The sequence below is a fragment of the Micropterus dolomieu genome, linkage group LG01 (genome assembly GCF_021292245.1).
Source record: "Micropterus dolomieu isolate WLL.071019.BEF.003 ecotype Adirondacks linkage group LG01, ASM2129224v1, whole genome shotgun sequence".
In the NCBI taxonomy this organism is placed as follows: domain Eukaryota; kingdom Metazoa; phylum Chordata; class Actinopteri; order Centrarchiformes; family Centrarchidae; genus Micropterus; species Micropterus dolomieu.
This window is the reverse complement of record NC_060150.1, coordinates 41,023,561-41,049,246: the sequence shown is the minus strand read 5'-3', so window position 1 is coordinate 41,049,246 and position 25,686 is coordinate 41,023,561. Positions and strand designations below refer to the sequence as shown.

General features: G+C 39.2%; 1 protein-coding gene across 1 annotated transcript in view; it reads right to left on the bottom strand.

Annotated features, from left to right (window-relative positions):
• The window catches only part of LOC123982230 (RNA-binding Raly-like protein), a 42,000-nt gene extending 17,718 nt beyond the window's left edge, over window positions 1-24,282 (bottom strand). The window contains exons 1-2 of the mRNA XM_046067689.1: window positions 24,125-24,282; window positions 10,044-10,321 (exon numbers count right to left, since the gene is read on the bottom strand). Of these exons, the coding sequence (XP_045923645.1) occupies window positions 10,044-10,299 (256 nt within the window). The 5' untranslated portion in view covers window positions 10,300-10,321; window positions 24,125-24,282. The remainder of the gene's footprint in view (window positions 1-10,043; window positions 10,322-24,124) is intronic.
• Window positions 24,283-25,686: the final 1,404 nt, after the last annotated feature.

The following is a 25,686-nucleotide window of genomic DNA, read 5'->3' as shown; positions in this document are numbered from 1 at the left end:
TCGCAGATATATTTATTTAGAATACGTCAAACACTATAGTTTAATCGCTCATTAGGGTTAGCGCTCCTCCACTGATGGCTTTGTGGCTAACTTAGCAACGGGCAGCGTTAGCTGCTGTACGTTACCTTAAATAGAAAACGGGAGGGTTAGCAAGTCTGGTATGAATGTTTTGAGGAGAGTAGAACTGATAAGGGGATGTGTTTATAATTATTTAAGTCCTGTAATTGACGTGACAAGTGAACAGCTCACCATCACCAATGAACCTGAGCGCTACCAGGAACTAGGGAGCTCCTCACCATGGCTCCAGCAGAGCCGCACTGAGTTCCAGTAGACTGAGGTCAGCTGATGTTTTGTTCAGCGGTTCTGGTGGTGGTGCTGCAGGGTTGTAAACAGAGGAGCCGCAGCGCGCCCTCTGGTGGGCAAACTATGCAACATGCATGACCTGAGGGAAGGATCTGAATGGCTGTCTTTATTAATTGTCATGACGGCTGTTATAAACGACGATATCTGCTAGTATCTTATATTGGCCGATAATATCTGCAAAACGATGAATCGGTCGGGGTCTAGTTACAACCGGAACATCACACATCTGTCCTGCAATATGCATCACTGACAGGCTATTTTATGTAGAGCTTATAAGGTCATTAATCGTTTAATTTTGACATTTGATTAATCATTTAAGTCAGCAGTTCCCAACCTGTGGGTCGAGACCCCCACAAAGGGTTATTATTTTATTCAGATGTACCTTTTATCTTTTGTGAAGATATGGTGCTTTTCTTTGTCTTCTGTGGTGGTCAATTGGACTATGGAAAGTCGGTAGGACAAAACAACCAGTCACCTTGAGTACTGGGAAATCACAATGGTAATTTCCCCTTTTCTCACATTCTATTTCCCAGATGATAAATCAATTAATTGTGAAAATAAGGAAACAGGTGTAAGCACTGGTGTATACAGTACATTTAATGATGGCTGTATTCCGTTTAGCTGCTTCAGTTTCAGGGCCCAGGTGTTGTGCATGCTGGCTTACTGTCACACTGTCATGTCTTACTGGTACACTTTGAACTGAACAGAGCCGTCGTTAATGAACAGAGCTTCGTTAATGTTATCAGTAACACCAGTGTCCTATTTTCTACTGTGAAAAGTCAAAATATCTGTTGTGAAAAAGGCCTACTGATAATTAAAATAATTGTTAGTTGCAGGCTGAACTTTATGAATTTCAATAAATAATAGAAGGTTTGAAATGCAAAACACACTGGCTGTATAAATAATTGAGAATGATCACAAATCAGTACATATATATATGTTAATATATGAGCTTCATTAATATTATAAGTTATTCATTTACCCACAGATCTGCTAAGCAAGCATGAATATTTTCTCAGCACATAGCCTCTTTGATACACAGGTGCACACCACACCTGAACAGCTCCACTAAAAGCAATCAGGAGCGAAGGACATTGCTCACAGGGCACTTTTGCAGTCTTTTCTGATCATCATCAGACCACCGCTATAGTTTTTTTAAGACTGCAGTCACCAAGTAGATTAAAATAAATGTTATGCCCTTTAGGCAGCAATCTCCCGCCTGTGATCAAGTCACTAAGAAAAATGAGTCTTTCACACAAAAAAACAGATGAAAAGGGATTTATGTTTTCTGATTTGGTCAATTATTATCAAATTAGCCTTGGTGTATAATAGTATGATTTGCATCAGTACCCATTTAATTTTCATGCACGATAAAAGTGCATTTTAAGATACCATAAGGATTACTTTTGTTCCCTAGAATTTTCAAATGTGCATGCAAATGCACATTTGAATCACATGCTGAGCAATAGAAAAAGAAGCACGGTGCACTGGATACAGATTTCAATCTACTGGCAGACAACAGGAAAAAAACACTGCAAAGTAGCCTGCACACATGTATTTTAACAATAATTATCAACAAGTTTCTCAAAAAATAATGCCCCAAAAAGAAGACAATTTGTTGAAGATCTATTTCAATACAAAGCAAGTGAAACTGACCACAAGAAACAACTGAATTAATTAAGTTTATGTCAAAACTGGCAGCATTAACTTCAGCTACATAAACTCCTTTGTTATTGAGCTGTCAGTGACTGACAGCTCATACTCACATCTCTGGTTGCGACGCCTGCCTTTGTACATGGTCATGACGAGCGGGAAAACACGGGTGATAACTCTACAGTGGCCGAGCCGACCTTGCTTCCTTTTCTCTCCTCCAAAAACAGACAGACTGCAGGTGCACTTCCAGCTCCAGACTCACAGCTGAGCCGCCTCAGACCATACCATTTGTCAAACTATTCCAGGGGGAACTCCCGCCTCAAATACTCCACTCTGCTCCAAAAGCAAGAACACAAGCTGAACTACATATCCCCCTTTTTGCTTCAATGTTTCCACAGATTAGATAAGGTGGTAAAAAATTACAAGAACTTTAATTAAATTCTTTATGGAGGATAGTTTTACACTATTTGACTTCCAAAAAGTCCCAATCTCTCCCCTTACATTTGTGTTGCCAGAGAAGTGATTGCAAAATGTAGCAATTTAAAGTAAAGCAGAGAAAGCAAAAGAAAATAATCATCAAAATGCTCTACAATAGTTTGTTTATACAATATTTTGTACATATAACAAGTAGTATCCAAGGATGTAGCCAGCATTTTAGCCCATAAATCCAACCACCACTATCCTTTGATTCGGCACCAAAGAAAAGCTCTTGGAAATGTTTTCAGTTACTGGATTTTTTGCATATTTAATACAAAATACAGAATATTTAAATTATTTAAATTATTCAAATGATTATTGAATGATTCAAATTCAAACATAAAGAGTCCTAACATACTGGAAATCAGCCTGTAAAATACCCACCATGTGCAGGGCTGTTTTCATTAATCTATTTTCTCATTTCATTCTTTGGTCTATAAAATGTCAGCAAATAATGTAAAATCACAAGTTACTGTAGCAGAGCCCATGGAAACGCCTTCAAATGTATTTTTTTTTATCTGACCAGGAATCCAAAACCCAAAGTTATGAATTTAACATCATATAAGATTTGGAAATAAACAATTGATAAATTTGTGTCAGTTGACTCATCAATGAATTGAGTAATGGTTTCAGCTTTAATCATGTATGTTTTTAAAATGTAAACTCCTCTTTGCTAAAGACATGACCTCAGTGTCTTGCCCTGGATGTATCTGTTGGTTGTGTAATGTTTGAAAATGCCTGAAAGTTTTATTGTTACACTTTCACACACAGAATTTTGCACCTACATATATGTCAGATCCATGCATAATCATGTGCACACAGTGTATTTTGTCTCTTACCAGCGTGTTTTTATTCTGAGTCCGTTTCATCCATATGTTTATTCAGTTGTTTAACAAGGAACTGGGGTCTACACATTAGCTCAGGTGTATACATTTACATCTATTGCATTTGTTCCTACATACAATGTTTGTCTATATTGCCCTTGTCAAAATATTTAATGAGCAATTATTTTCTTTATATAGGACAACAAAGCTTTATTGGCATGATGTTTTGATTTTTTTTAAAAACACACCAACAGAGTATGGTAAATAAATAGAGGACACATTATTCATTCAACATTCATATAGAACATTGACAACCTAATAAAGAGTAAGTGAAGGACTGATGTACAAGCCATGTTTTAGAAAACACAGCCTGCTTTTAATCCCCTTAAAACTGCAAAGAAATACAGGTGACCTCACCAGTCAAACATCATGCTTTCATCCATTGGAATGGCAAATCAGCCTCCTATTGCCACTGTCTCCCACTCAACTCTGGTTTTTTTTTTAAATTTAATTTAAAGTGGATGGGCTGTGGACTTAAGAGACAGATTGAAAAAAGCAGAGCGCCCAGGGGGGAGGCTGCCTACTGATTCCCCAGCTGTTGCAGCATTTGGGCTCTGCGGTAGATGAAGCCTTGTAATTGTAACATCTAATTACACTGACATGGGGTTTGCAGCTGTCTCGTGCACAACCAGACGTCTTAATAGTCCCCCAGCTTCTTTGTTCTCAGTAAGAAAAGACAAGAAAATAAAAGCATTGTGAAAGATAGAGGCTGAGTGTGACAGATTCGTTTCAATACCAGTCACTGGAATCAAATGGCAATGTCCTCAACTAATATTAAAAAGACATCTCTAATTTGTGATGTGAGACGAGAAAAATAACTAAACCATGTTCTATGTGCTTCTTCTTTAGGATTTCATTCAAGAAGGTTATTCCATGCTCCAGACTCCTTATCCTCATCTTTACCACCACAAGTGGCAACATAATCATACAGTTTCCAAGCTGCTTAACGCTATATGGAAACAGCAGACACAACCATTAAAAATGCTACTTTTCACAGCAGAAAATGACTCATAAACAGGAAAATGTAGTTGAATACTCTGCTGTCGCTGCATGAGGTTGACTGCTGAGGATACTGATGAATCATACATGCTGAGGGACGGTATAAAATGTCCCAGTTTTGGTGGTGTCGCCCTCACTGCTATTCTCTCAGCACCATCTAGTGTTCATGCAGATGAAACATTCATGAATGCAGAAAAAACAGCCTGGTAGACGGAGCGCAAAGCCATAGTCCAGAGTAAACAGGGTAACTTTTACATTAAAATGTAATGTTTAACATTTAATACTAAAAATGAACAATACCTATTCAAATGAACAAAAAAGGTAGCATCTTTTAATCATAATTCATTTCTGTATTGGTTAGACGTCTATCTTGTTATGTTTATTGTAACTAGTGTTTTAGGCTTACTGTGTTCCCTTATTTTACTTTTGGTTTATACAAAAACAAAAACATAAAAGCTAAAACTGGAAAAATGTTTATGTTTTCCCCCAAAATTTTTAGATTGAGGTTGTGACGGACAGATCTGCAAACATATGGTTCGCTGTTGTGTGAAATACAGACATCTGTCCAAACAACTGTCTCAAACTCCAAATGTTTTAAATTTTTTTAACTTTACCACCCATGTTCTCAGAATTCAGAACAGATCAGCTTTATGTAACCTATAGTGCCAAACATTATAAAAAGACCTTGTACCTTAGATTCATCACGGTCTTCTGCAGTAAATTTTTCAACCACAGAGGGACGCACAAAGACTACCAGACAGCAAAGCTCTCACACACTTGAGCCAAAGGCGACGGGAAAGCAGATATGATCCCACCAAGTTATAAAAAAAATGAACCTTACGAACATTAATGCATCTATGTCCAGATTTAATCCACAAACGCAGAAAGCAAAAGGAGGAATGCTGAGTTGGTGAAACAAGAATGAAACCCTCCCCTGCGTGCTCTTCATCACCAGCAGATATCTTCCTCAGGATCTAAGTAGCTACTGTCTGAGGCCAGTGTGATTGAATGTCACTTTTATTTGCATAAACCACTTAACGTCATTGTCTCGGCAATCCAGTCTTGTCCAAAGGAATTAAATTGAGTACAGCAAATGCTGGGGCTTCAGTATCTCGCGGCTATTAAATCTACTCATGCGTGGGACGTTGATTTCGTTTACGTAATTTGGCAGGCCGAGCTGCATTCTGTGTACTCAGGACTTTACAGTTTTGATTCTGACCTTCCTGTCACATATCATACCTTTGCACAACTGTCCTTCTTGTGTGTTATTTAATAGAAGAGGAATGTGCTCAAGAAAATATCAAGAATTCTTCCACTTCCACTTCTGGCAATATTATATAATATAGTTCCAGAGTCTAATCAAATATAAAGTTCATGTTTAAAAGATAAGGCGTGATGACCGTAAGGGTTCAATTTCACAGGGGCGGCAGGGTAAAGGCAGAAGAGATGATTTCCAAAGCAGAGGCAGACATTACTGTAGGCGCCTTTGTATACCTCTGACACTTATGGTGCATTGCAAATACACTGGATTTATTGTGTGCGCATGTGTCCACAGATGCCCACTGTTTACAGGAACATTATAAAGTGCAGCCAGTGGATCGGCAAGATGCCACGCTATGCGAAGGAATACTTCACAAAGATTTCTGTATGCAGCCGTTCTCTATGTGATTTCAGCTCTCACTGCCTTTGTTCAGGAGACACATGTTCACCTGAGATCTTCTCAGCTTCACGCCCTTTCCTCTCTCTCTGTCTGGTTGTTGTGTTTCTCAGGAAATATAAATGTGTGGTGTGGTTTGTCAGTGTGCATAACAATGAGAAGAGCATCTTTAAGTGGATGCAATGATGCAGACAGGACAAGACAGATGGGACATGGAATGTGGGTTGACAGCAGTGTGAATATTTCTGTAGTGTGGCAACATAAAACACTGTTGTTGTTTTTTTTACAATTGCGTTTGTCTTGTCAGTAATCAGGCCCTATGAACACCCTTAATGTACAGCTTTTATCAGTGGTCCTATCATACCCCAAATTTCTGGCCATCGTTTATACTTTATTGACACTGTTGTGAAGACACTACAATGCTTTAATGCTTAAAAATGATTAAGCATGCATTATATAAAATGAAATAAAGAAACCAGTGAGGTTTCCAGGATTACAAACTTTGCCCTGTGACGCTTTTTTAACATGCTAGCTGTTTCCCCTTTGCTTCCAGGCTTTATGCTAATCCAAGCTAATCACCTCCTGGCTTTAGCTCCATACTGGTATCAATTTTCAAAACGGTCGCAAATAAGCGTGTCTCCCAGAATATTGAATTATTATTTTAAAGCATAGTTGCACTTTATTAGAACTTGGGTCTAATTTTTTCACTTTTAGACATTATTTCTATCAGCTATGTTAACATGTACTCATCAAAGTAAATACTGACATCTGGGAACATGGCACTAATTATAATGAAATCTGACAGTCTCACTTTGACATCCTTGGAGAAATATCAAAAAGACAACTATTTGCTATGAGAAGGGGAAAATGTTTCAAATGTGCTTTTCTGAGATTTGCGCAGAAAAAGTTATTCCAGTCTCATTTTAAGAAATCTTCCTCCTCATAAGGTTTCAGTTCAGCCAGATTATCTAAACCCCTTTATTTGAAGGAAACACCCAAACTTAGCACACCTAAAACCTGTCTGATTATAAGACTGCTCGTATTGTTAGCCACATCAGGGAAATTTTTAATAATGTTGCCAGGTTCCCAGATTTCATCAAATAACATGACGAGTACAATATTATTATTTTTACCAATAACAGAAACTTCCAAGGAAGGTTAAAATCAAGGGCAACTGGATTTGGTTGAAGATACTTGAAAACGTTTGCCTCTTATCTTCAGTTCTGACTGACGGACAGGGAGTCCCAGCCATTTAACCTTTCATCTCTTCCCAAGAGAGTGAACAAACGCTCACATTTGACTTCATGTGACATTGCCAGTGACGGTCATACACTCTTGGCCTCACGTGACGGGTAAGAGGTGAAACATCTTCCAGTATCTTCAACCAAGTCCAGTTACCCATGATTTTGACCTTCCATGGACTATGACCTGCATGACTGTGAATCTTCACAGACAAATTAAACAAAGAAATTATTTCCAAAACTACCAACATAACAACATAACACCCGAGTTAGCTCAGGCCAGACACTTGAGTCCAGTTTCACTCACGGCACATTGTATCCGTCATAAAGTGCTACAATAATGCAGTAATAGTTCTTCATCTTCATCCATCGTCAACTGCTTTTCCTGCATACAGGGTCACAGGGGGCTGGAGCCAATCCCAGCTGACATAGGGCAAAAGGCGGGGTACACCCTGGACAGGTCGCCAGTCCATTCCAAGGCCAGTAATTGTTCTTGAGCCACATAATTATACCGCAAATCACTGTGAATACAACTCCGCCTTGCAGTTTTACCGCTCCCTTATGTAATTTCACACACCAAAAATGCATGAAACTGGGCAAACACGGGGTGGAATTACAGATGTGACTCTGCAGCGCTCATTTATATTTAATGACAGAGAGCAGGGCTTGGGGAGGACTTTTATTTTCCACGGAGAAGGCTATAAACTAATCAATAAGTAATATAAGGATGATTTACAGGGATCCACTGAATACCCCTGAGGACTGGGCCCTAAGGCCTTGTTCAGACTGTCATTCCACATGTGTTTTTTTTCTACAGGTGCTCAGTCCGGACCATAGACTGTATAAAACACGGACGTCACTCATACGTTTCTGAGCAGTTTTTGACACTTCCTAAATTTCCACTGCCTAAACCTAACAAATCTGGAACCTTTTAGAGGGTATGTCGTGTAGTACTGTGCACTCGCAGAAAGACCTACTTCGGACATGGTGTGACAGAGGAGTTGACAACGCGATTGTTTGGAGGGCGAGATGATAGATCTCCATTTCTCTTACTTTTGCGTTGGAAAGCCACGTCACCAGCGTACCTAGTTACTGACACCTATGTGGTTATCACAGCAAGTCATGCAGAGAGGCTGGTGATTGCCATCAAGATCACAGAACCTTCGTCTATAAACACTATGAACCAGATGACAGCTTCAGATCTTCAGGCAATATTGATTAAAAATCAGAGTTAATCATTTGCAGTTTGGAATAACATGTCTGAAGGTCTCAGACTGACTAAATCTGTATCATATTTCCAATCTTCAACCTTTTTATATGGACTTGCTTTCAAGAAATTATCTTTTATTATTGGTATCGACCCTTCTTTTATGACTCCTGCCTTTCGTTTTTATTGCTTTTGCAGTAAATTGAATGCATTTTATATACAGTTCTTTGTGTTCTGTTATTAAAACAATAAGATTACATAGGTTTGAATGAAACATGCTGGGTACCTATACTGGGACAAATATTTAAGTGCAAGAGAACAAAACAAAGAGTTAGGGGAATTAAGGGGTAACACCTTTGTTTTTAAGGGTCACTAGAAACTCACTGGGTACCTATTTAGGGATTAGAGTACATTAATATTTTTACTGGCAAAATTGAGAATGTCTGACAGTTCCTCCAATCAACTTCACACTTGTCGGGTGTATCACTGAGGACCCAAGGAATACAGTGTCTCTCTTGAGATTTATGTTTAGATGTAGTGCGTTACTACCACCGGAAGTATCACCATGTAGTGTATTGAGAGGGGACTTCTATAAACTGTTACACCAGCACATTCAAGAATGAATGAAGAAAGAGAAACTGGAGAGACCAGATTCCAGCAAAGTCTTGTATGTTTGCTATTTTGTCTGGCTAAATATTTTAAGCATCATCTTTGTAACTTGGTGGCCTTGGTGGTAAGCCTGGTTCCAAAATGTAGCTGTAAGTAATAACAGCAGACAGTTGATTATTACACGTTCAATATTAAGTTGAACGAATACTGCGCTAGTAATAAAAAACATGAACTTTTTCAACAAAATTTTGTCCAGCTTTAACAGAAACTTCAGCGTCTTTTCTGCTTTGCTCTGCTCAGCTGCTGCAACAATAAACGTAAACTATGGGGGAAAGAATCCCCAGGCCACTGCTACATTAAATAATTCTGACCCTTATTCATCCCCCCTAAATGTTCTGCTTGCCAGCTGAACAGCAGGCCAACAAAGGACCAACCAGAGGCCCCTAAGCGATCTGCCTAGACAGGGCTGATGGTGAGCCGCCACCCTGCAGATCTCTTGCTGGCTTTGTACTCCTTTATATTATAATTTATAAATTTGTTCAGTTTAACTGTGCCACTGCAGTAATGGTGGTGTCACTTGAGAGCGCAGCACTTGAATCAGCCAGCAGATTAATATGTGCATGTTTTAATAATGATGTTAAAATGCCGGGGAACAGTGATATACTTTTGGGATGCATCGAACAATCAAAACTGATATTGAAGAACAACCTACAACAGCTTTACCATGTCCTGCTAGGTAATGACCATTACTTTTAAGAGAAAGCGCATTGAAAATGTGGAAGCGAGCTCCCCTATTGTAGAGTAAGTCCAGGGTGTGTGGGCTACAGAATAAAGCATCTCCCCGTTTGCCCCTTTTTACACATAAGTAGTGTAGTTTCCACTTTGGTACCTCTTCTGTACAAAATATTTACACTGTCACTGGCGGGCCTTAATCAGAAAACAATGCACATTACCTAGTGATTGTCCGGCAATGACCCTGGTGTTCTCCCCTCCCACGGCTGCCCTGGCGTTCCTCTCACTGGCGTACTGAACGAAGGCGTAGCCCTTGTGCACCGAGCAGCCCACAATCTTGCCGTACTTGGCAAAGATGGCCTCGATGTCGGCCTTGGTTACCACGGCCGTGTTGAGGTTGCCAATGAAGACGCGGGAGTTGAGGGAGCGCGGGTCATTCTTGTTGGTCACGTTGCTGGTCTGGGTCTTCCCAGTCATCCTAGTCCTGCAGCAATGCCTGCTGGAAGACACATTTGCACACTGCTCAGAAAGCCAGGAAGGTTAGACTGTAGAGGTTACACACTGAAAGCCAAACAGTGAGCACCAGTGGGATGTGGTCACAGCTGAAAGCATATGTTGTAGATAATTGCACGGTTTTTCTTTTTTATAAATCCATTTTAAACCCCACTGGATGGTCACAACAAATTGCAGGAAAAGCATTTTGAAGATATGGTACAATATTTTTACCAAACATCTTCGATGTGCTGGTCACAGCAGAGGCTTGATTTATGGGATCATATTTTCTTAATTGTTTATAAGTGAAGTGAAAACTAAAAACTAGAAAGCTACAATTACAGAGAATTATTTAGAGCTGCAAGTAATGATTTTTTCATTTATGTGTCATAGATTTTTCGATTAATCGTCAGAAAATAGTGTCCACAATAATTTTCTAAAGCACAACCTGATGTCTTCTAGTCATAGCTGGAACTAATGATTATTTTTTTAATGAACAATCTGGAAATTACTTTCTTGATTAATTGATGAATTGTTTATATAGTCAACAAAAACATCAGGCAATAGTGAATAATGTTTATTTGAGTTTTCAGGTGTCTTGTTTTGTCTGACCAAAAATCCAAAACCCAAATATAAGTAAACTTTGATGTAAAACAGAGAAAAGTAGAAAATCCATACATTGGAAAAGCGAACACTTTTGAAATGTTGACAATTTTTCCTTAAAAACTTACTCAAAATGATGAATCAATTATGAAAATAGTTATTAGTCAAGCTGTCAATCGACAAATTGATTCATCAGCTAATCATTCAGCTCTACTTCAAATAGCTCGTTTTGTCTGAACAACAATCTAAAACCCTAAGAAATTAAATTTACTATCATAGAGGACTAAGAAATCCAACATATATTCACATTTGAGAAGCCAGAACCAGTAAATTTTGGACATTTTTGCTTAAAAATTTTTAATATTTTTCTCGACTAATTTATTAATTAACTAGTCGTTTCAGCTCTAGAAACATCACACCACTACTACAGGCGTGGCTGTCGCATTGTCTCCAACTGTACTCTATATCCAAAGCCAGTGTCTATATTCATTGAGGTCCAGAGAGCATGGAGGCTGACACATATTGCTGTCTGCAGAAGGTGAGAGATATTCTGACATGGCACCTATGATTCAGACGCGTGAATCTGATAAACCACACTATATATAAGAACTGTATTCCCACGTGTGAAAATAGCACATCACACTCACTGTTTCTCCTCTGTTGTTTGCTTTTTTTTTTTTGTTCTCTCCATGTAAAATGCTAGTCCAGCTGTTCCAAGTATCAACTGGTGGAGGACAGTAACTAAGTAGATTTACTCTACTGTACTAAAATACAATTTTAAGGTACCATTTTATGCTCTTTATACTTCTCCTTTACTACATTTTGTAGGGAAATATTATACTTCTTACTCCACTACATTTATTGTGTACCACTACAGGTATCAGTTACTTTACAGATTAAGATTTTACACACAAAAACATATTATAAGCTTATAAAATACAATGCATCATTGAAGATTAAACCAGTGTTTAGCTTGTGACCCCATACAAAGAGCAGTGTGTTGCTGTAGTACTTTGTCATGTTTAAATCCAATAATTCACAAAAAAGATTAGAGAAAAGTCCAACAGATGATTACAGACTTGTGTGGCAGAACTTTGTTTGTTTCTTCTTTCCTCTCCCATTAATCATCTCATCAGCCCCTAGGATTCATCCTGTGACCCTTTAGAGGGAGTCGACCACTGGGCTGAACTACCTACAATGTCTGTATATAAAGTAGTTAAAACTAGCTCTACCTCAACCAGCTTCAAAAGTAAGAAGGTGTTGTATATTACTGTAACAATCCAAAAATGTCATATATAATAACACATGAGGCACAGGGACATATTACTGCAAATTGAGTACTTTTACTTTAGATACTTTAAGCACATTTTACTAGTAATACTTCCAGTAGGAGTTTGGAATGAAGGCTTACGTAAAGGAGTATTTTGGCATTGTTGTATTGGTTCTTTTACTTAAGTAAAAGACCTGAATATTTCTTCCACCGCTGGTACTAACAACACAGATTGTAAATGAACCAACAACAGCTTCATTACTGTCAAACAGAGAGAAAAAAGGATTTAGCTGGACACTTCAAATACGCTACAACCCCCTGCAGCCTGCACTGTTTGTTACCATAATGCTACAGTCCTCTGGGGGAATCAGGAATTGTCACCATGGCAATACATCCACTCAAAGATGCTGGCTGTTGCCTCTTGGGATTCTCACTCTGTGTGTGTGTGTTTGTGTGTGTTTGTGTGTGTGTGTGTGTGTCATTCCACAATGAGGCTTTTAAACCCAGATTTCACAAACTGTACAAACATTATTCTCACAGGAGAAGCTTTTATGAGGCTGAAAGAGCAAGAAAACTATAAGTAGCATTAATACTCAGTGGTTTCAAATTAAAATCAAGATGCTATCTATGTTAATCTATTACTTAATTAAGTCATTTTTAAAGCAACAGTTTTATTCTTCCTCTGGTTCCAGGATCTCAGTTATGAGTATTTGCTCCTTTTTGGTTTTATGTGGTTATAAACTGTTTAGATTTGGGTTTTGGAATGATGGTCGGACAAACAAGCAATTTGTAGATGTCACCTATTGATGTTTATTCTGGTTTACGTTATCTCCCCGTGTTCTCTAAGGTCTTCCTTAGATTAGGGCTGCAGTTTATGATAATTTCATTATCAATTAATCTGTTAGTTCTTTTGTGGATTAATCGATTAAAATGTCAGAAAAAATGAAAAATGCTCATTAGTATATCACAGAGTTGAATAGAATCATGGTTACGCAAGTTTTGCCCGACCAACCGTCCAATACCCAAAACTATTCAGCACATAATCAACTTCTTGTTTAGACAAAATCATATAGGGTCTATTCTAATTTCCTCATTTGATCCAAAGACATGCTGCTCAAGTGAACGGGAGACTCTATTTGTGAATGTCTTTTAATCTGTTAATATTTCATGGCTCCGTCTCAAACCCATCAGGGGCCTGAATAGAAATGAGTAAGTATAGGGAAAGGATGGAAAAGTGTAATAATATGTACAGGTATTTTCTAAAAATATTCTCACACACATACACAAACACTCTCTGCAGTCAATCGTCTCTTGGGCACACTTCCCATCACAATTTTTCCCCATCCTACATGTTCCTCACTTCCATCCTTTACCTCTTCCCACACATAATCCACTCTAAATCTCCTCTGCCATTCTACAAAAAAAAAAAAATCCCCTTTTGCACCTCACAGAATGGAAGATAATTTATCATCTATAATGTGGCTATGCTGTCATTGAGTTTTCTGGAGTTGATTAACTTAATTATCAACAGAGCCAGGGACTAAAAAGCCCACCAGTCAATCTAATCCAATCAAATCCCATTTACTCCATTTCTACCTTTGAATAACCTCAGCCTCGGTGCCTAACCCAACCAACTAAGTGACTGATGGATGTGAAGTGCATTGAATGGCCTCTTTAAGGCGAATGTACAGAGGTGAGGCCATTAGACGCTTGATTAAGCAAGCAATAGCACATTTTTAAGCAGATTTAATTGGAGTCAGTGTGAGTCCACTAATTCAAGACCATACTGAGCTGGGATATAGTGCCAAATGAAAGCACTGATTGGCTTTTTCTCATTAAATGCTAGTTGAACTGGTTGAATGAAGTGTTTGGTGAGAAAGACTGCAGTAGCCAGTCAGGAAGAAGTGACCAAAGGAAAAATGTTATTTTATTTGTAGAGTCAAAAGTGGAGAAATGTGGCAAACCTATGAGAAGAGCAACAAAATAAGAATGTAATACAGAAATAAAAAAATACTAAAACTACAACGTGTCACACTTCGACTTGTTCACATTGAATCCGTCTAAAAACCAAAGTGTAAAAATAACAAGTTGGTAGTGTTATTTTTTGCAGGATGATTTCTTTGGGTGCAGATTTTGTGTTACATTAAACACACAGTACCAAACATGTTCAGTGATCTTTAGAGGTGCTGGTAGGCAGATTGTTGTCACCTTCAGCCAGAGCCAGGCTAGCTGTTTTCCCCTGTTTCTAGTGTTTGTGCTAAGCTAAGCTAAGCGTGTCCTGGCTGTAGTCTCATACTCAACGCGACATAAGCGTGGTATCGATCTTCTCATCTAAGTCATTGCAAGACAGCAAAGATGCATATTTTTTTTTAAAAATGTCTAACAATTGCATTAATGTGGCGAGCAGGTGTAAATTTTTATTCAAAATATTCACTTTTAGCAATGTGTTGAATAACGCATGGGGTGATGGAGCAATGGATAAGACACATGCCTTTGGATGTGTAGAGGTTAAAAAAACTTTCTTGATTTAAAAAGAAAACTTCAGGCTTCTCAAAGCCTGAGGGCACAGTCTCATAAAAAGCAAATGCAGCTATGGACCAGAAGAAACAGTTTTTTAAATGTTTGCATCTGTTTTGAATTTCAAGCCTGATGCAAACCTCCTTATGGACACGAGACACTGGTTTGACTAATGGTTGTAGTTTTCTGCAAAGTCTGTAAACTTGTCAAACTTCTGTTAGCAGATGACAGCACTGAATGGTCATTGAGCAACTACTGAACTCGTGCTTTAAAAAACCGCAGGCTGCAGCTGGTAAAAATATCCAACTATAAGCAATCTATGGCCTATTGAGGCATTCTCTCTTTCTCCACATGCATCACCTAACACCCCAAAGCTGCGCGACCATTATTTAGTCAATTATACGTTTTAAATTAAAATGGTCACAAGAAAGAGCGCGTTACATTATTCCTCTAGCTGATTCAAAACGGAAAAAAGACATCAAAGATGGTTCTTTTACAATATTCATGAGTCTCTGAGATCCTCAAAGCCTTTTAAGAAGAACATGTGGCATAACTGCTGGCAAATGCTGGTGGAAACGTCCCAGGCCAAAAAAAAACACACTCACGCTGAAATTCAAAGCAGTCTGATGGGCAAGACAGGAGGCGAGAGCTGGGTTTAGATTCATCTTGGCACTCAAGGAATTCATGCTAAATAACAATCAGTAGAGCTGTGAACACATCCCAACTCATAACTTGCATGTTTTTCCACGCAATGACTTTTTGTTTGTTTCCTGAAAGTCTTTCTTAAAACAGAGAAGTGAGTGCTTGTCAGTGATGTTTTTTTTCTACAGCATCCTCCCATGATGCAGAGGTTCCAAGTGTAAGTATTTCATAGATCCTCTTTGGTCCTTTCACACCGACTGTCAGGGGCTTCGGAGTCTGAATTCTCCGGAGATAAAGAAGCGAGGAACTGGTGAAAGTAATCATTTTAGCACTTCCTCTCCCTGATCTCTCCTCACTGACTCACACTCGCGTCAGAGGAGAAAAGATGAAAACTCCTCATCCAGTATGACAAATACATACAGTACGAAATGTGAAAGATGCATTCAGGCCGCACTCACTCTCTGCTGTTGCATTGCAGCATTTTATCTTTTGCGAGATGACAGTGTACGACTGAAAGCATCTAACCTCAACTGTCGTCAACAGAGGAAAATAAGGCTGTTTAATTTGTAGATGTCTTCATAGTCTGCTTGCAGAGAGGCATCGTCACGTCACCTCATGCCTTATCAGGCTCAGGACACTGACATCTCAGCTTTTAGTGGCTCCCTGGAAAAGAATATGTCTGCATAAGAGAATGAAATATGGGTCTATAATAAGGCAGGTTTTCCTTATTTTTGCCTCATTCTTTTGAATGACAGCCAAACGCATTACAAGGGAATAAATGTGGACTGAAATCTAATTACCTTTTCATACAGTCTAAATTTATGAACTACGCTGCAGTGCAGGTATGGGTTATTTTCCCTATTTCTGCTGCTTTGTGAGAACAGATGCAGCATAAAATGTGGGGATTTATCAAAATGCTGCTGTGACTAATATGAAAGCTGAAAATAGTGCTAAAATCACAAATGACAGAGCCACGGGGAGATTTTATAGCAGGAACAATGAGTGTAGCTGACCTGACTGCTACAATTTTTCCAATTGTCATTTGTAGACAAGGAAAGAAACATTTTTTGTTCTAAAAAATTTTGAACTTCCACAAAGGCATAATAATATGCTTAATCAAAAAATATTAAATTAAAATTGCATGAGGAGTGGAGAGCCAAACTGCATGGCACGGCTAAATGGTATTTAATCATAGAACCTAATGAATTAAACTCAACAATTGTTGAAAATCAGCTATAATAAAGAGCATTGTACAGACTTTTGAGAGTTAACATAAGGTAGCTGTGTAATAACAACGCCGTGCAGGCACCAATGTCCTTTTTAATAAGGCTTTCTCGCCCTTGTTCATTTTTCCCCCTGCTCCCTTACAGCCATAAATTACTCAGCTAATGCCCTAACACCAGCAGCTATTGCTGAATCATTCAAAGACCTCAATTAGCAATTAAGGGCTTAATGAATAGAGGTCCTTGCTGGGCCATTCTGCTCCCAGCCCAGAGGAGCCCAGTGGAATCTAATCTCTCCTGCAGGACTTGTACAGTAAATACTGGCTAACGGTGCAGACAGGATAGCGAATAGCCTGTTACTGCCCAAATATAATGAGCAACTTGCCTTGCAGTTTTTAATGCCTGTTTGCTATATGTACCTGGATTTTCTTTGAAGCACTTTTAGCTGTGGCTCTTAACAGGGGAAGATGACTGTAAACCTCTATTCTTATTTTCTTCCCCTGCATTCCTACACCCCATTACGTTCTGCATAGTACCTTTCTTGAGTGTGAATTGAAGAAGCAGAGGGGGGAAATGGCAACAAAAGGAGAGAGATAGAAAAGCAGAGAAGGGAAATAAAAATGGAGGAAGGGAATGAGAGAACTTGAAAAAAGAGGGGGGGGCAGGTGGGGAACATTTGCAATGCCAATCATCTTCAAGGAGCTTAGAACTGGGCCTCAGACCAGAATATCAAAGATGGAAAATGCAGGCATACATCACGCGGTAGGTAGGCAGTGCTAGCTTATAAATTATTACTATGACTCTATCCTTTTATATTACCATTCTTTTATCATTTACATATTTTTCATACCTTTAATGAACTAACTTTGTTTCACCGTGTGAAAGCCCACAGCAATATGGTCATTCAGAGCGCCTGTATAGAAAATACATTTCCATCACCTTTATCCCCCTCCCCATGGGAATTTATGGGGGATCTCTGAAGCGTGCCGGCTGAGGGCAGACGATCACGCGCCTAAAATGAGTTGTACCATAATCTGATTTGAGCTACCTATAGCCTCAAACAGCAATGACAGCAGGGAGATAAAAGCACAATGTGACCTATACGGTGAGATGGGATGAAGCCATATCTCTGGAAGACATTTTATCTTGCATCGTATAATAATAGCGGGGCTGATTATCTCTGTAATCAGAGCATTTGTGTGTGCTTTTATTACACGTCACAAACCTGATCTTTGAGGTCAGTGTGCATCATTTGGACAACTTAAAACAGTTTGCACAGCTGTTAACAGTTTCAGAAGTGATACACAGAGCAGCCTGTTGGGTGACTTTGAAGGCAAACAGCTTCTTGGATTAATTCCACAGGGGCATATTGTTTTTAAGGGAACATTTTTAACCCTGTTTTTCTTTTTACCAGCTTCCTTTGCCAATTATTCTGCTTAAAAAATTTTCTCTTGCATCACTGTGTATCATGCCGCTGCCTTTATGAGTGTTCTCAGTGTATTATTTTTTATTTTGTTTGGAGACTTTCCCATTCTCACACTTAGGAAAACGCTCAGAACGAAGGATTACTCTCACAACAATATGTGCATTTGAAGGAAAGAGGGAGAAAAAGACTCAACCTGCTGTTGTAGCAGGTGGAGTCCACTGCGCCGCTCGGGGGCATATAAACATTGGCCATGCTTTCCCATATCTCTTGGCATGGACATGTTTCTCCATTTCCTTAATTCTCCACTTGTGTGACTGCCAAATATAGCTTACGCTCCACTGGGCTAAAGTAACTGGGTCACTAGAGCTGTGAGTAATTAGCTGGTTTCTGCTTTATGGCACCAGAAGGCTGTAGAGTGACGTGCAAAGTCATACAGAGGTAATGATTTGACCAAATGTGAGAGCGAAAGGTCAAAGGTGAAAGTGGGCAAGTGGAGGAGCAGGTTTGATTAAATGAATTAAATATATGCATGAAGCCGAGCTGGATGTGTATGAAATAGAGTTTCCTCACTGTGGACACTAAAAACAACATGACTAAGAACTGATTATAATTTCATTTCAGGAACAATTTGCAATTTAAATAGAAACATGTTATGTTACAAGCTGCTAATGTTTTACGTTTACTGTATAATGGATAAGTAACAGATTTTGTAGACACAGTGACAGCAGGGTGAATACATGCCACACACAAAGCTAGTAAACACTAAATAATGCTTTTTGAATACAAATAAACATCCACTGTGGTAGGATCAGGAAATATCGAGAAAAAAAAGGAAACAAGCATTAAGGCAGCTGCCAGTTTTCTGTCTTATGGATCCATCGGCTCCCTGATTTCTATATTTATTCACAAGCATTTCATAACAAGTACACCTGACAATATAATGCAAGCCAATACTATATTCAAGCAATAAATGCCACATCTGTAAACCTCACAGTGTCTAATTTTTGTTGGGGCCGCTTCAGTGAGGTGTTCATTCAACTCTGTTAATGTTAAATTTGGGGCCATGTGTTTTTTACACAAATACAAATACATGTTGTATATCTTACTATCAAAAACATACTGCAGTTTTGGTTTAAAAAATATTAAACTGAAGGATAAGATTACCAAAATAGTGTATTTTTGTCACCGTCAATAAATCCCTTGAAAGACCAACCAGCGTGAGCCCATTGGTTCCTATTAATGACATACTTCTTCACAAATAGGTCTGACTATATAGCTTCGCTTTTAAAAAAGGCTAAGTTCCTAAAACAGCACTGTACTTACATTACTCAAACTTGCATTTGTGGGGGGACTGTTTTCAGCTGTGTGGGACTGGCTCAAGATAAATGTGAGATTGACTCATCAAGGAAAATGTGACCCAGTGCAACAATGTGGCTTGTTGTTGGAAGTCAATAGCAGCACCGCCCACCATTTTCCAAATGTGTTCTTTTAAATTGGAAGTGTTTAACACTTTTTTATTATATAAAAGTGGATATTGTTCTTTTCTTTTCATACAAGAACTAATTACCCTGGAGTGGTTGATTGGTCTCTTTTTTAATTCTCTGCTCACTTGTTAACTAGCAGGTGGTGTTCAAGTGCTACAACTGGCTCGGTTAGTGGGAAGCTGAGGTGTGTCCTGTGCAGTCGGTCTATCATAGCTGTCAGTTTACTGGTTATTGAGACAGGAAATAACACTATAGATACACACACCAATGTGTAATCCTTTTATGTGCTTATTTACACCATAAACACAAGCATTCATTATTTTCAAATTAGCTATATTACTCTACAATATTTCCACGTACCCCCTGGCAACCGCAAAAGTCACCCATGGAGTATACGTCCCCTGATTGTGAATCACTGATCTATAAGACTGAGGGTTAAGCTAAATCAGTCTTTGATTTCTGTATATACAGACAATACTTGTTAGTAAGATAAAATCATTGTTGTTTTTCCGCCTCATGGGATTGGTTTTTGGTAAGGAAAATGTAGAATATATTTTTTTCAGCAAGTTCAAAACCTACAGGAACCCTGTCTGAGAAAGTATTATTGTTTTGTTTATCTAAGGTGAAACCTCTTTTCATCAACTGGTAAACCTGAAAGTTTAACGCAATACAATAGCTACATTCACAGAGCTCACTGTGTTTATTTTTTGTTGGGGATGATTCAGAGATGTGGTCGTCTTGGTCAGTTTGGCTACTGTACATTGTCTGTCACAGTTATTTTCTCAAAGAACAACACAAACACCTGTTGTATTCCCTATAAAGCTACCCTTTACAACATATGGTGTATTCCAGTTTTGGTTTGAAAAAGATTAAATTAAGCTTTTTCAACAAGTTTAAAACACACAGGAACTGGTTCTGAGAAAGCATTACCATTTAGTTTTGATTCTTATCGAGGGTGCAACCTCTTCTTTAGCCTTTTGAAGAAGGGTAGGAGGGTTGGTAGTGGTGGTGGGGGGGTACAAAGCTTGAAACTGCTCAGAATAAGACGTGTGTGGTGGAGAGGGCAGGGGTTGGTGAGCAGACACTCCAGACTTCCAGGCAAGACTCTGCTCGCTCCAGCTGCCAGAGTAATAAAGTGTTGGCAGCTGTCCATGGTGCTGAAATCAAGCTCTATCTCTTTGAATGAACTATAAAAGGAGGAGCTGGCCGTGGTGCTGAGATACTGATGCTGCTAGGCTAATGGCACGTCTCACAACAGAACAGAGCATCAGGTGCATGCACACACCGTGGTTGTTGTTTATCCACACTGCTGCTTTCCAGTGAATGAAAAGACAGTACTGAAAAATGTGTTGAATATGACTGATGCAGGCGTGGAACATAGCGTATAGATCCAAGAATAGGAGATCTAATAGGGCGCAGTGGGTATTACCAAATAAATGATGTAGTACAGAAATAGTCTATGTTCTATGTGCATGTGTGTGGATTTGACACAAGCATGCCATAATCTTTCTTTTTTGTTTGTCTGACTTCCTCATCTGTTATCTTTCACATGCAGGGATATAAAAAGAGACGGAGAGAGGCAGCTCCCCTAATCTGTTCTTTGACCTATAGCCAGAAAGCTGGAGCAGCTGTAAAATGTTTTTCATCCGTATCTCGCAGAAGATGGAGTCTGTGGTGCGTGGCTTTGAGGCAGCCCACGTCGCACTCCTGCTAAGGGTCAATGATCATCCCGGCCCATGGGTGCAGAAACGTAAAGATAGGCCTGGACTGGGACAGATTACTGACCGGTCCAGAAATGCTTGGCTAAACTTTATTCCTTCCTTCCTTCCTCTCTGGGCTCATAGTGATTCAGTGCATGCGTATATAGGCTGGCCATTCCAGAGCCAGCCTCCCACTTCATCCCTAGTGAGAGATAAGTATTGTTTGTGTATAGCAGCACATTTCATGCTCGGCTTCCCCCACCTGTTCCCTGACCTGCAAAGTCTGAAGGCTGGAATAGCTGTCAAATGCCTTCACCCGTATCTTTCGAGGATGATTGAAAGGAGCTTTTGTCTTGAGCCTCTTTTGAAAGCTTTTTTTTTAAACACAGCTCAAAAACAAACTTTGGTCAAGGATTTTAAAGAGATGATTTTAAAAGGGTAATGTCACTTTTTTTTTCTTTTTTTTGCTGTTAATTACAGGAGATTTTGTGCGTTTTTTAATTTGTCTCCTGCAGGTTTGCGAAAGAGTCCTGGCTGCATGTCAAGGTCAAACTATTAATCAAATCTATACTAGCTGGATTTGCATAATGAAGCTGCAAAAATTTGCCTGGGCCTTAAAACCCCTCCAACCCTCTCCTCGCCACCCTTTCTCCATTGGCTCATCCTGCTGGTTTAAGTTTCCAAGCTTCTCTGTGTGATGTCTGACTCTGTCCACCAGTTATTACTCCCAAACACAATGAGGTTTTGTGTGTGTAGCAAGAGAAACAGGGCGGAGGAGCCCAGCTGTGTCTGGTTCAACTAGCAAAAATCAGTTGTTGCTGTTGTTTTGTTTTGCACAGTGGTGATTTGCATTCATTCATGAGACTGAAATTAGCCAAATTGTGGTCACTGAAAAGCAACTTTTAAGAGCAAACATCATGCATTCTGTGACATTTTAATCACTTTTCATTAGTCCTTCAACAGGAATATGGATTCAAAATGCAAAATATTTTTAATTGTGGTATGCTGTTTTATATGTGTTTCTGTGGAGTTTTGAAGACATATCTGCTATATTAAGAAATCTAAAACTATCTCACAATCCAACACAAATGCAGCTCTGTCAGAGATATTCGGTTAGAAACACAAAAAAAGTTCCCATTTGCTTGTTAAGGCTGCATAAAGAAGTACAAAGAAAATGCCAAAACAAACTCCAGCAAAGTTAAATTCCTCACCTATTAGAAAAGCAAAATCCTCAAAGATGAAAATCAAAACTGTTATTTTTGCGCCCTCGGAGACGTACAGCCTCCAACACCAGCGAAACACTGCAAGATCAGAGGAAAGCACCAAAACCAAAACCACACCAAAACAAGCCATGATAAGGGGGAAAAAGCCTGAAAATAAGCCAAAGGTGGTGGATTATAACATGTGAGGTCGTAAAGAAACTGCTTCTGGAAGAGAAGAGGAAGAGAGAGAGGAGGGGGAAAAAATACCATGAGCGTCCGCAAGCACGTAGGGATATTTCTCAGTGGATGTCGCCGGAGCAACAACACTCAGTATCCAAGATTTAAATCATTTCATGCAGAAAACGAGAAAACATGTTCCCCGTGTCGCAACACCAAGACAAGAAAAGGAAGAAAAAGAGGATAAAAATATGCTTAAGAAAATGGCAGTGGAAGATGTACTCACCGAGCGAGTAAAAGGGTTCAATTAAAAAGAAATTGGGCGTATAGCGGTGGAGGATTGGTGGTGTGCGGGCTCGCAAATACCGAGGCTCTGCGTCCCTTTTGCGCTCTCTATCGCTGCCGGTGGCGGAGTCATGTGACTCGGGATTGGCCAGAGTTTTTGAGTCAGTCCAAGCTTTTCTCTTGTAGCTACACACGAAGGCATTCAGTGCTGTAATGGATAGGAGCTTTTCTGGTAATGTCATTGATTTTTCTGGCCAGCACTATTCGAGTTTCTCAAAATAAGGTCCGGGTGTCCCAGGAGGGTCCCTATAGGGGGGAATATGTGGGTTATTTAATCTGAGTGTGATTATTTTGATGACAGGGTTAACTCTTCACACATGCAGCTATAGACAATGATACACGATGACAGCAAACTCTCCTTAGATGACTTCTTTCCTATATGCACTCTTATCAAAAGGGATCTGTGATTTCGGCTAATGTGAATTTATTTGGTTTGGTGTGCGATTTGTCCGGGGGATGCGTGGGATTTCTCCCTTTCTGGAATAATTTTTATTTAAATACAATTATTTAAAATGTATCCCCCCCTCCCCTCAGAGTGATCAATGCTACTTTAGTAGTGACGTAACCGAACACAAAACTCACGTAAAATGCGCTACTTTGGCTCTGATCCAGCTCCGTCTCTCTGTCTGTAGGTAATCACCTATTGTAGGCCTAATCACCACTCTAGAGTCTTGCTCCATGTCCCGCCCACGGCACTATCTGATTAGTAACAACAAGTTGCGAATAATAGCCTATCAATAGTCAGGAGATATTTGCTCCGGTGAGCAGCGGAGCTGTGTGTCGAAGCGAACGCGGCTACTTAAGCTGTAATAAACATAACCATCTGACGATCTGTCTCTGTGATGACAAGCAGCCCAGTGTCCCTGTTATACCAGTGAACTTGCCCGAACAAATAGCTACGGATTCAAATGTTACCTCTAATTACTGAATAAGCCTAATTCAAAAATGAAGAGGATAATATCACTAGCCCTGTCTCCATCTAATTGTCAAAAAAGAAAATGTGAATTAGAAGGTGTTTTTTCATCAATTGGTTGGGAGCAAATGAACCAGCCTACAGTGTAGTTTCATCAGAAGTTGGCGGTATAGTCTAAGTTACACATGGTGGTATTAAACAGAGAAGAAGAAGTAGAAGTTGCAAACCAGAAAAAAAAACAGTTGTTTGCCAGCTGTCAGTATGTTTTTGTCATGGATGACACCCAGAAATAATTCAAGATGGTTCACCTACATCACCTCAGACCTTCCTCCTCAGGCCCCTTAGATCTCTCTCCTCAGGCCTCAAGCAATGCATGCACAATCAGTGATCAGCTATAGCACTGATCAGCACTGATCACAGCCAATAGACCAACAATTCCTCAAAATTAGCATTGCTATGTGACCATTCTTTGGTTTGGTTAAGATAGGATTAGGCACAAAAAGACTTGGTTAGGTGTATGGGAAACATTGTGGTTTTAAAATTTCTAGCTATAATGCTACTCCCTTAACGTTATTGGAGCTTCATTGTCATGGTTACAAACACGCCCAACTGTCGATTGGAAACAGGAAACAAACAGGGACTTTAAAGTTGTAAAGATGTTCTCTGGTTTAAAGGCACTTGCTGGTTCCCCTGTGTGGGATAAATGTGCTTTTTTCATTCACATTCACATTCACATCTCCATGCTCCCCTGGTGACTGGCTGCAGTATAGGTCATGAATCCCGCCCTCTCCATGTTAGCTGATTGGACATGGGCAAAACTGAAAGTTTACAGATGATATCTGTCATTCTAGGTAGTTCTTATCACACTGATGTACGTAAATTTTTGTGGCATGATAAGCTTGGCTTTAATTAGCTATTTGATGCTATAAAAAGGTGCTTACATAAGTTTGCTGCTCCTATTATCCTATGCTTGTTAGTTTAGATTGTTTGTTTTGTTTTCTGTTTCTTTGTATTGCACTATGGTGCGAGGGGCACTGTATTTTGTTCTTGCTTTTCGCATAACCTATAAAAAGAGGAATGATAATAAACTAAACTAAAGGGTAATTCTAGTTTAAACCCTAACCAGAAAGTCTGGCTGGAAATTGATGAATGTTTACAACAGACAGTTTGAAAAAAAAATTTACCTTTTTTTTTTTCAATTCCAAAATAAGTCTTTCTGAACAGGGGGTTTCTTTAAAACCTGTCTGATCAACCTACTGCTTGTTTCTTCCCCCATCTGATCTTTTTTGAGTTGTCGCATTCCCATATGTCATAAATTAACTTGGGCTCAGTGGTATCACAGGTAAACTGAATTATCTGTTATGCCACCACTACATTTACTACCTAAAAAGAAATACTTTATCATTATCAGAATTTTTCATTTTATCAAGCGCATTACGTTATTTACATAAATTAAGTCTAATTGCTAATTATCATCATTGCTGAAGGCTGTTATCGTCCACTGAATGGTTGAAAAAGATTTCCATATATCATCGGTCTCACATCTCCAGCCTCTTCGTGCTCTCTCATTTAAAACTACTTAAAGGATTAATCAACCGAGTTTCAATTGAGTCTTATGAGAATATTGATCATGATCATCACTGAGGATGTAAATGCTCAGGGCAGCTCCTAACACAGTTTAAAGCTCAGTTAATGTCAAGAAGTGAGTTCACCTACGGCCCGGTGAGAAGCAGTATCGATTGAGCATCTTCCAAAACATTAAGGTAACTCCAGGACGTTAAAGGTGCAGTGTAGTTTTAGTCTGGAAAGATTCCAGCCTGGCTTGTCATCATGTTTCATTTGATCCCACTCTGCAAGGTTGACAGCTCCA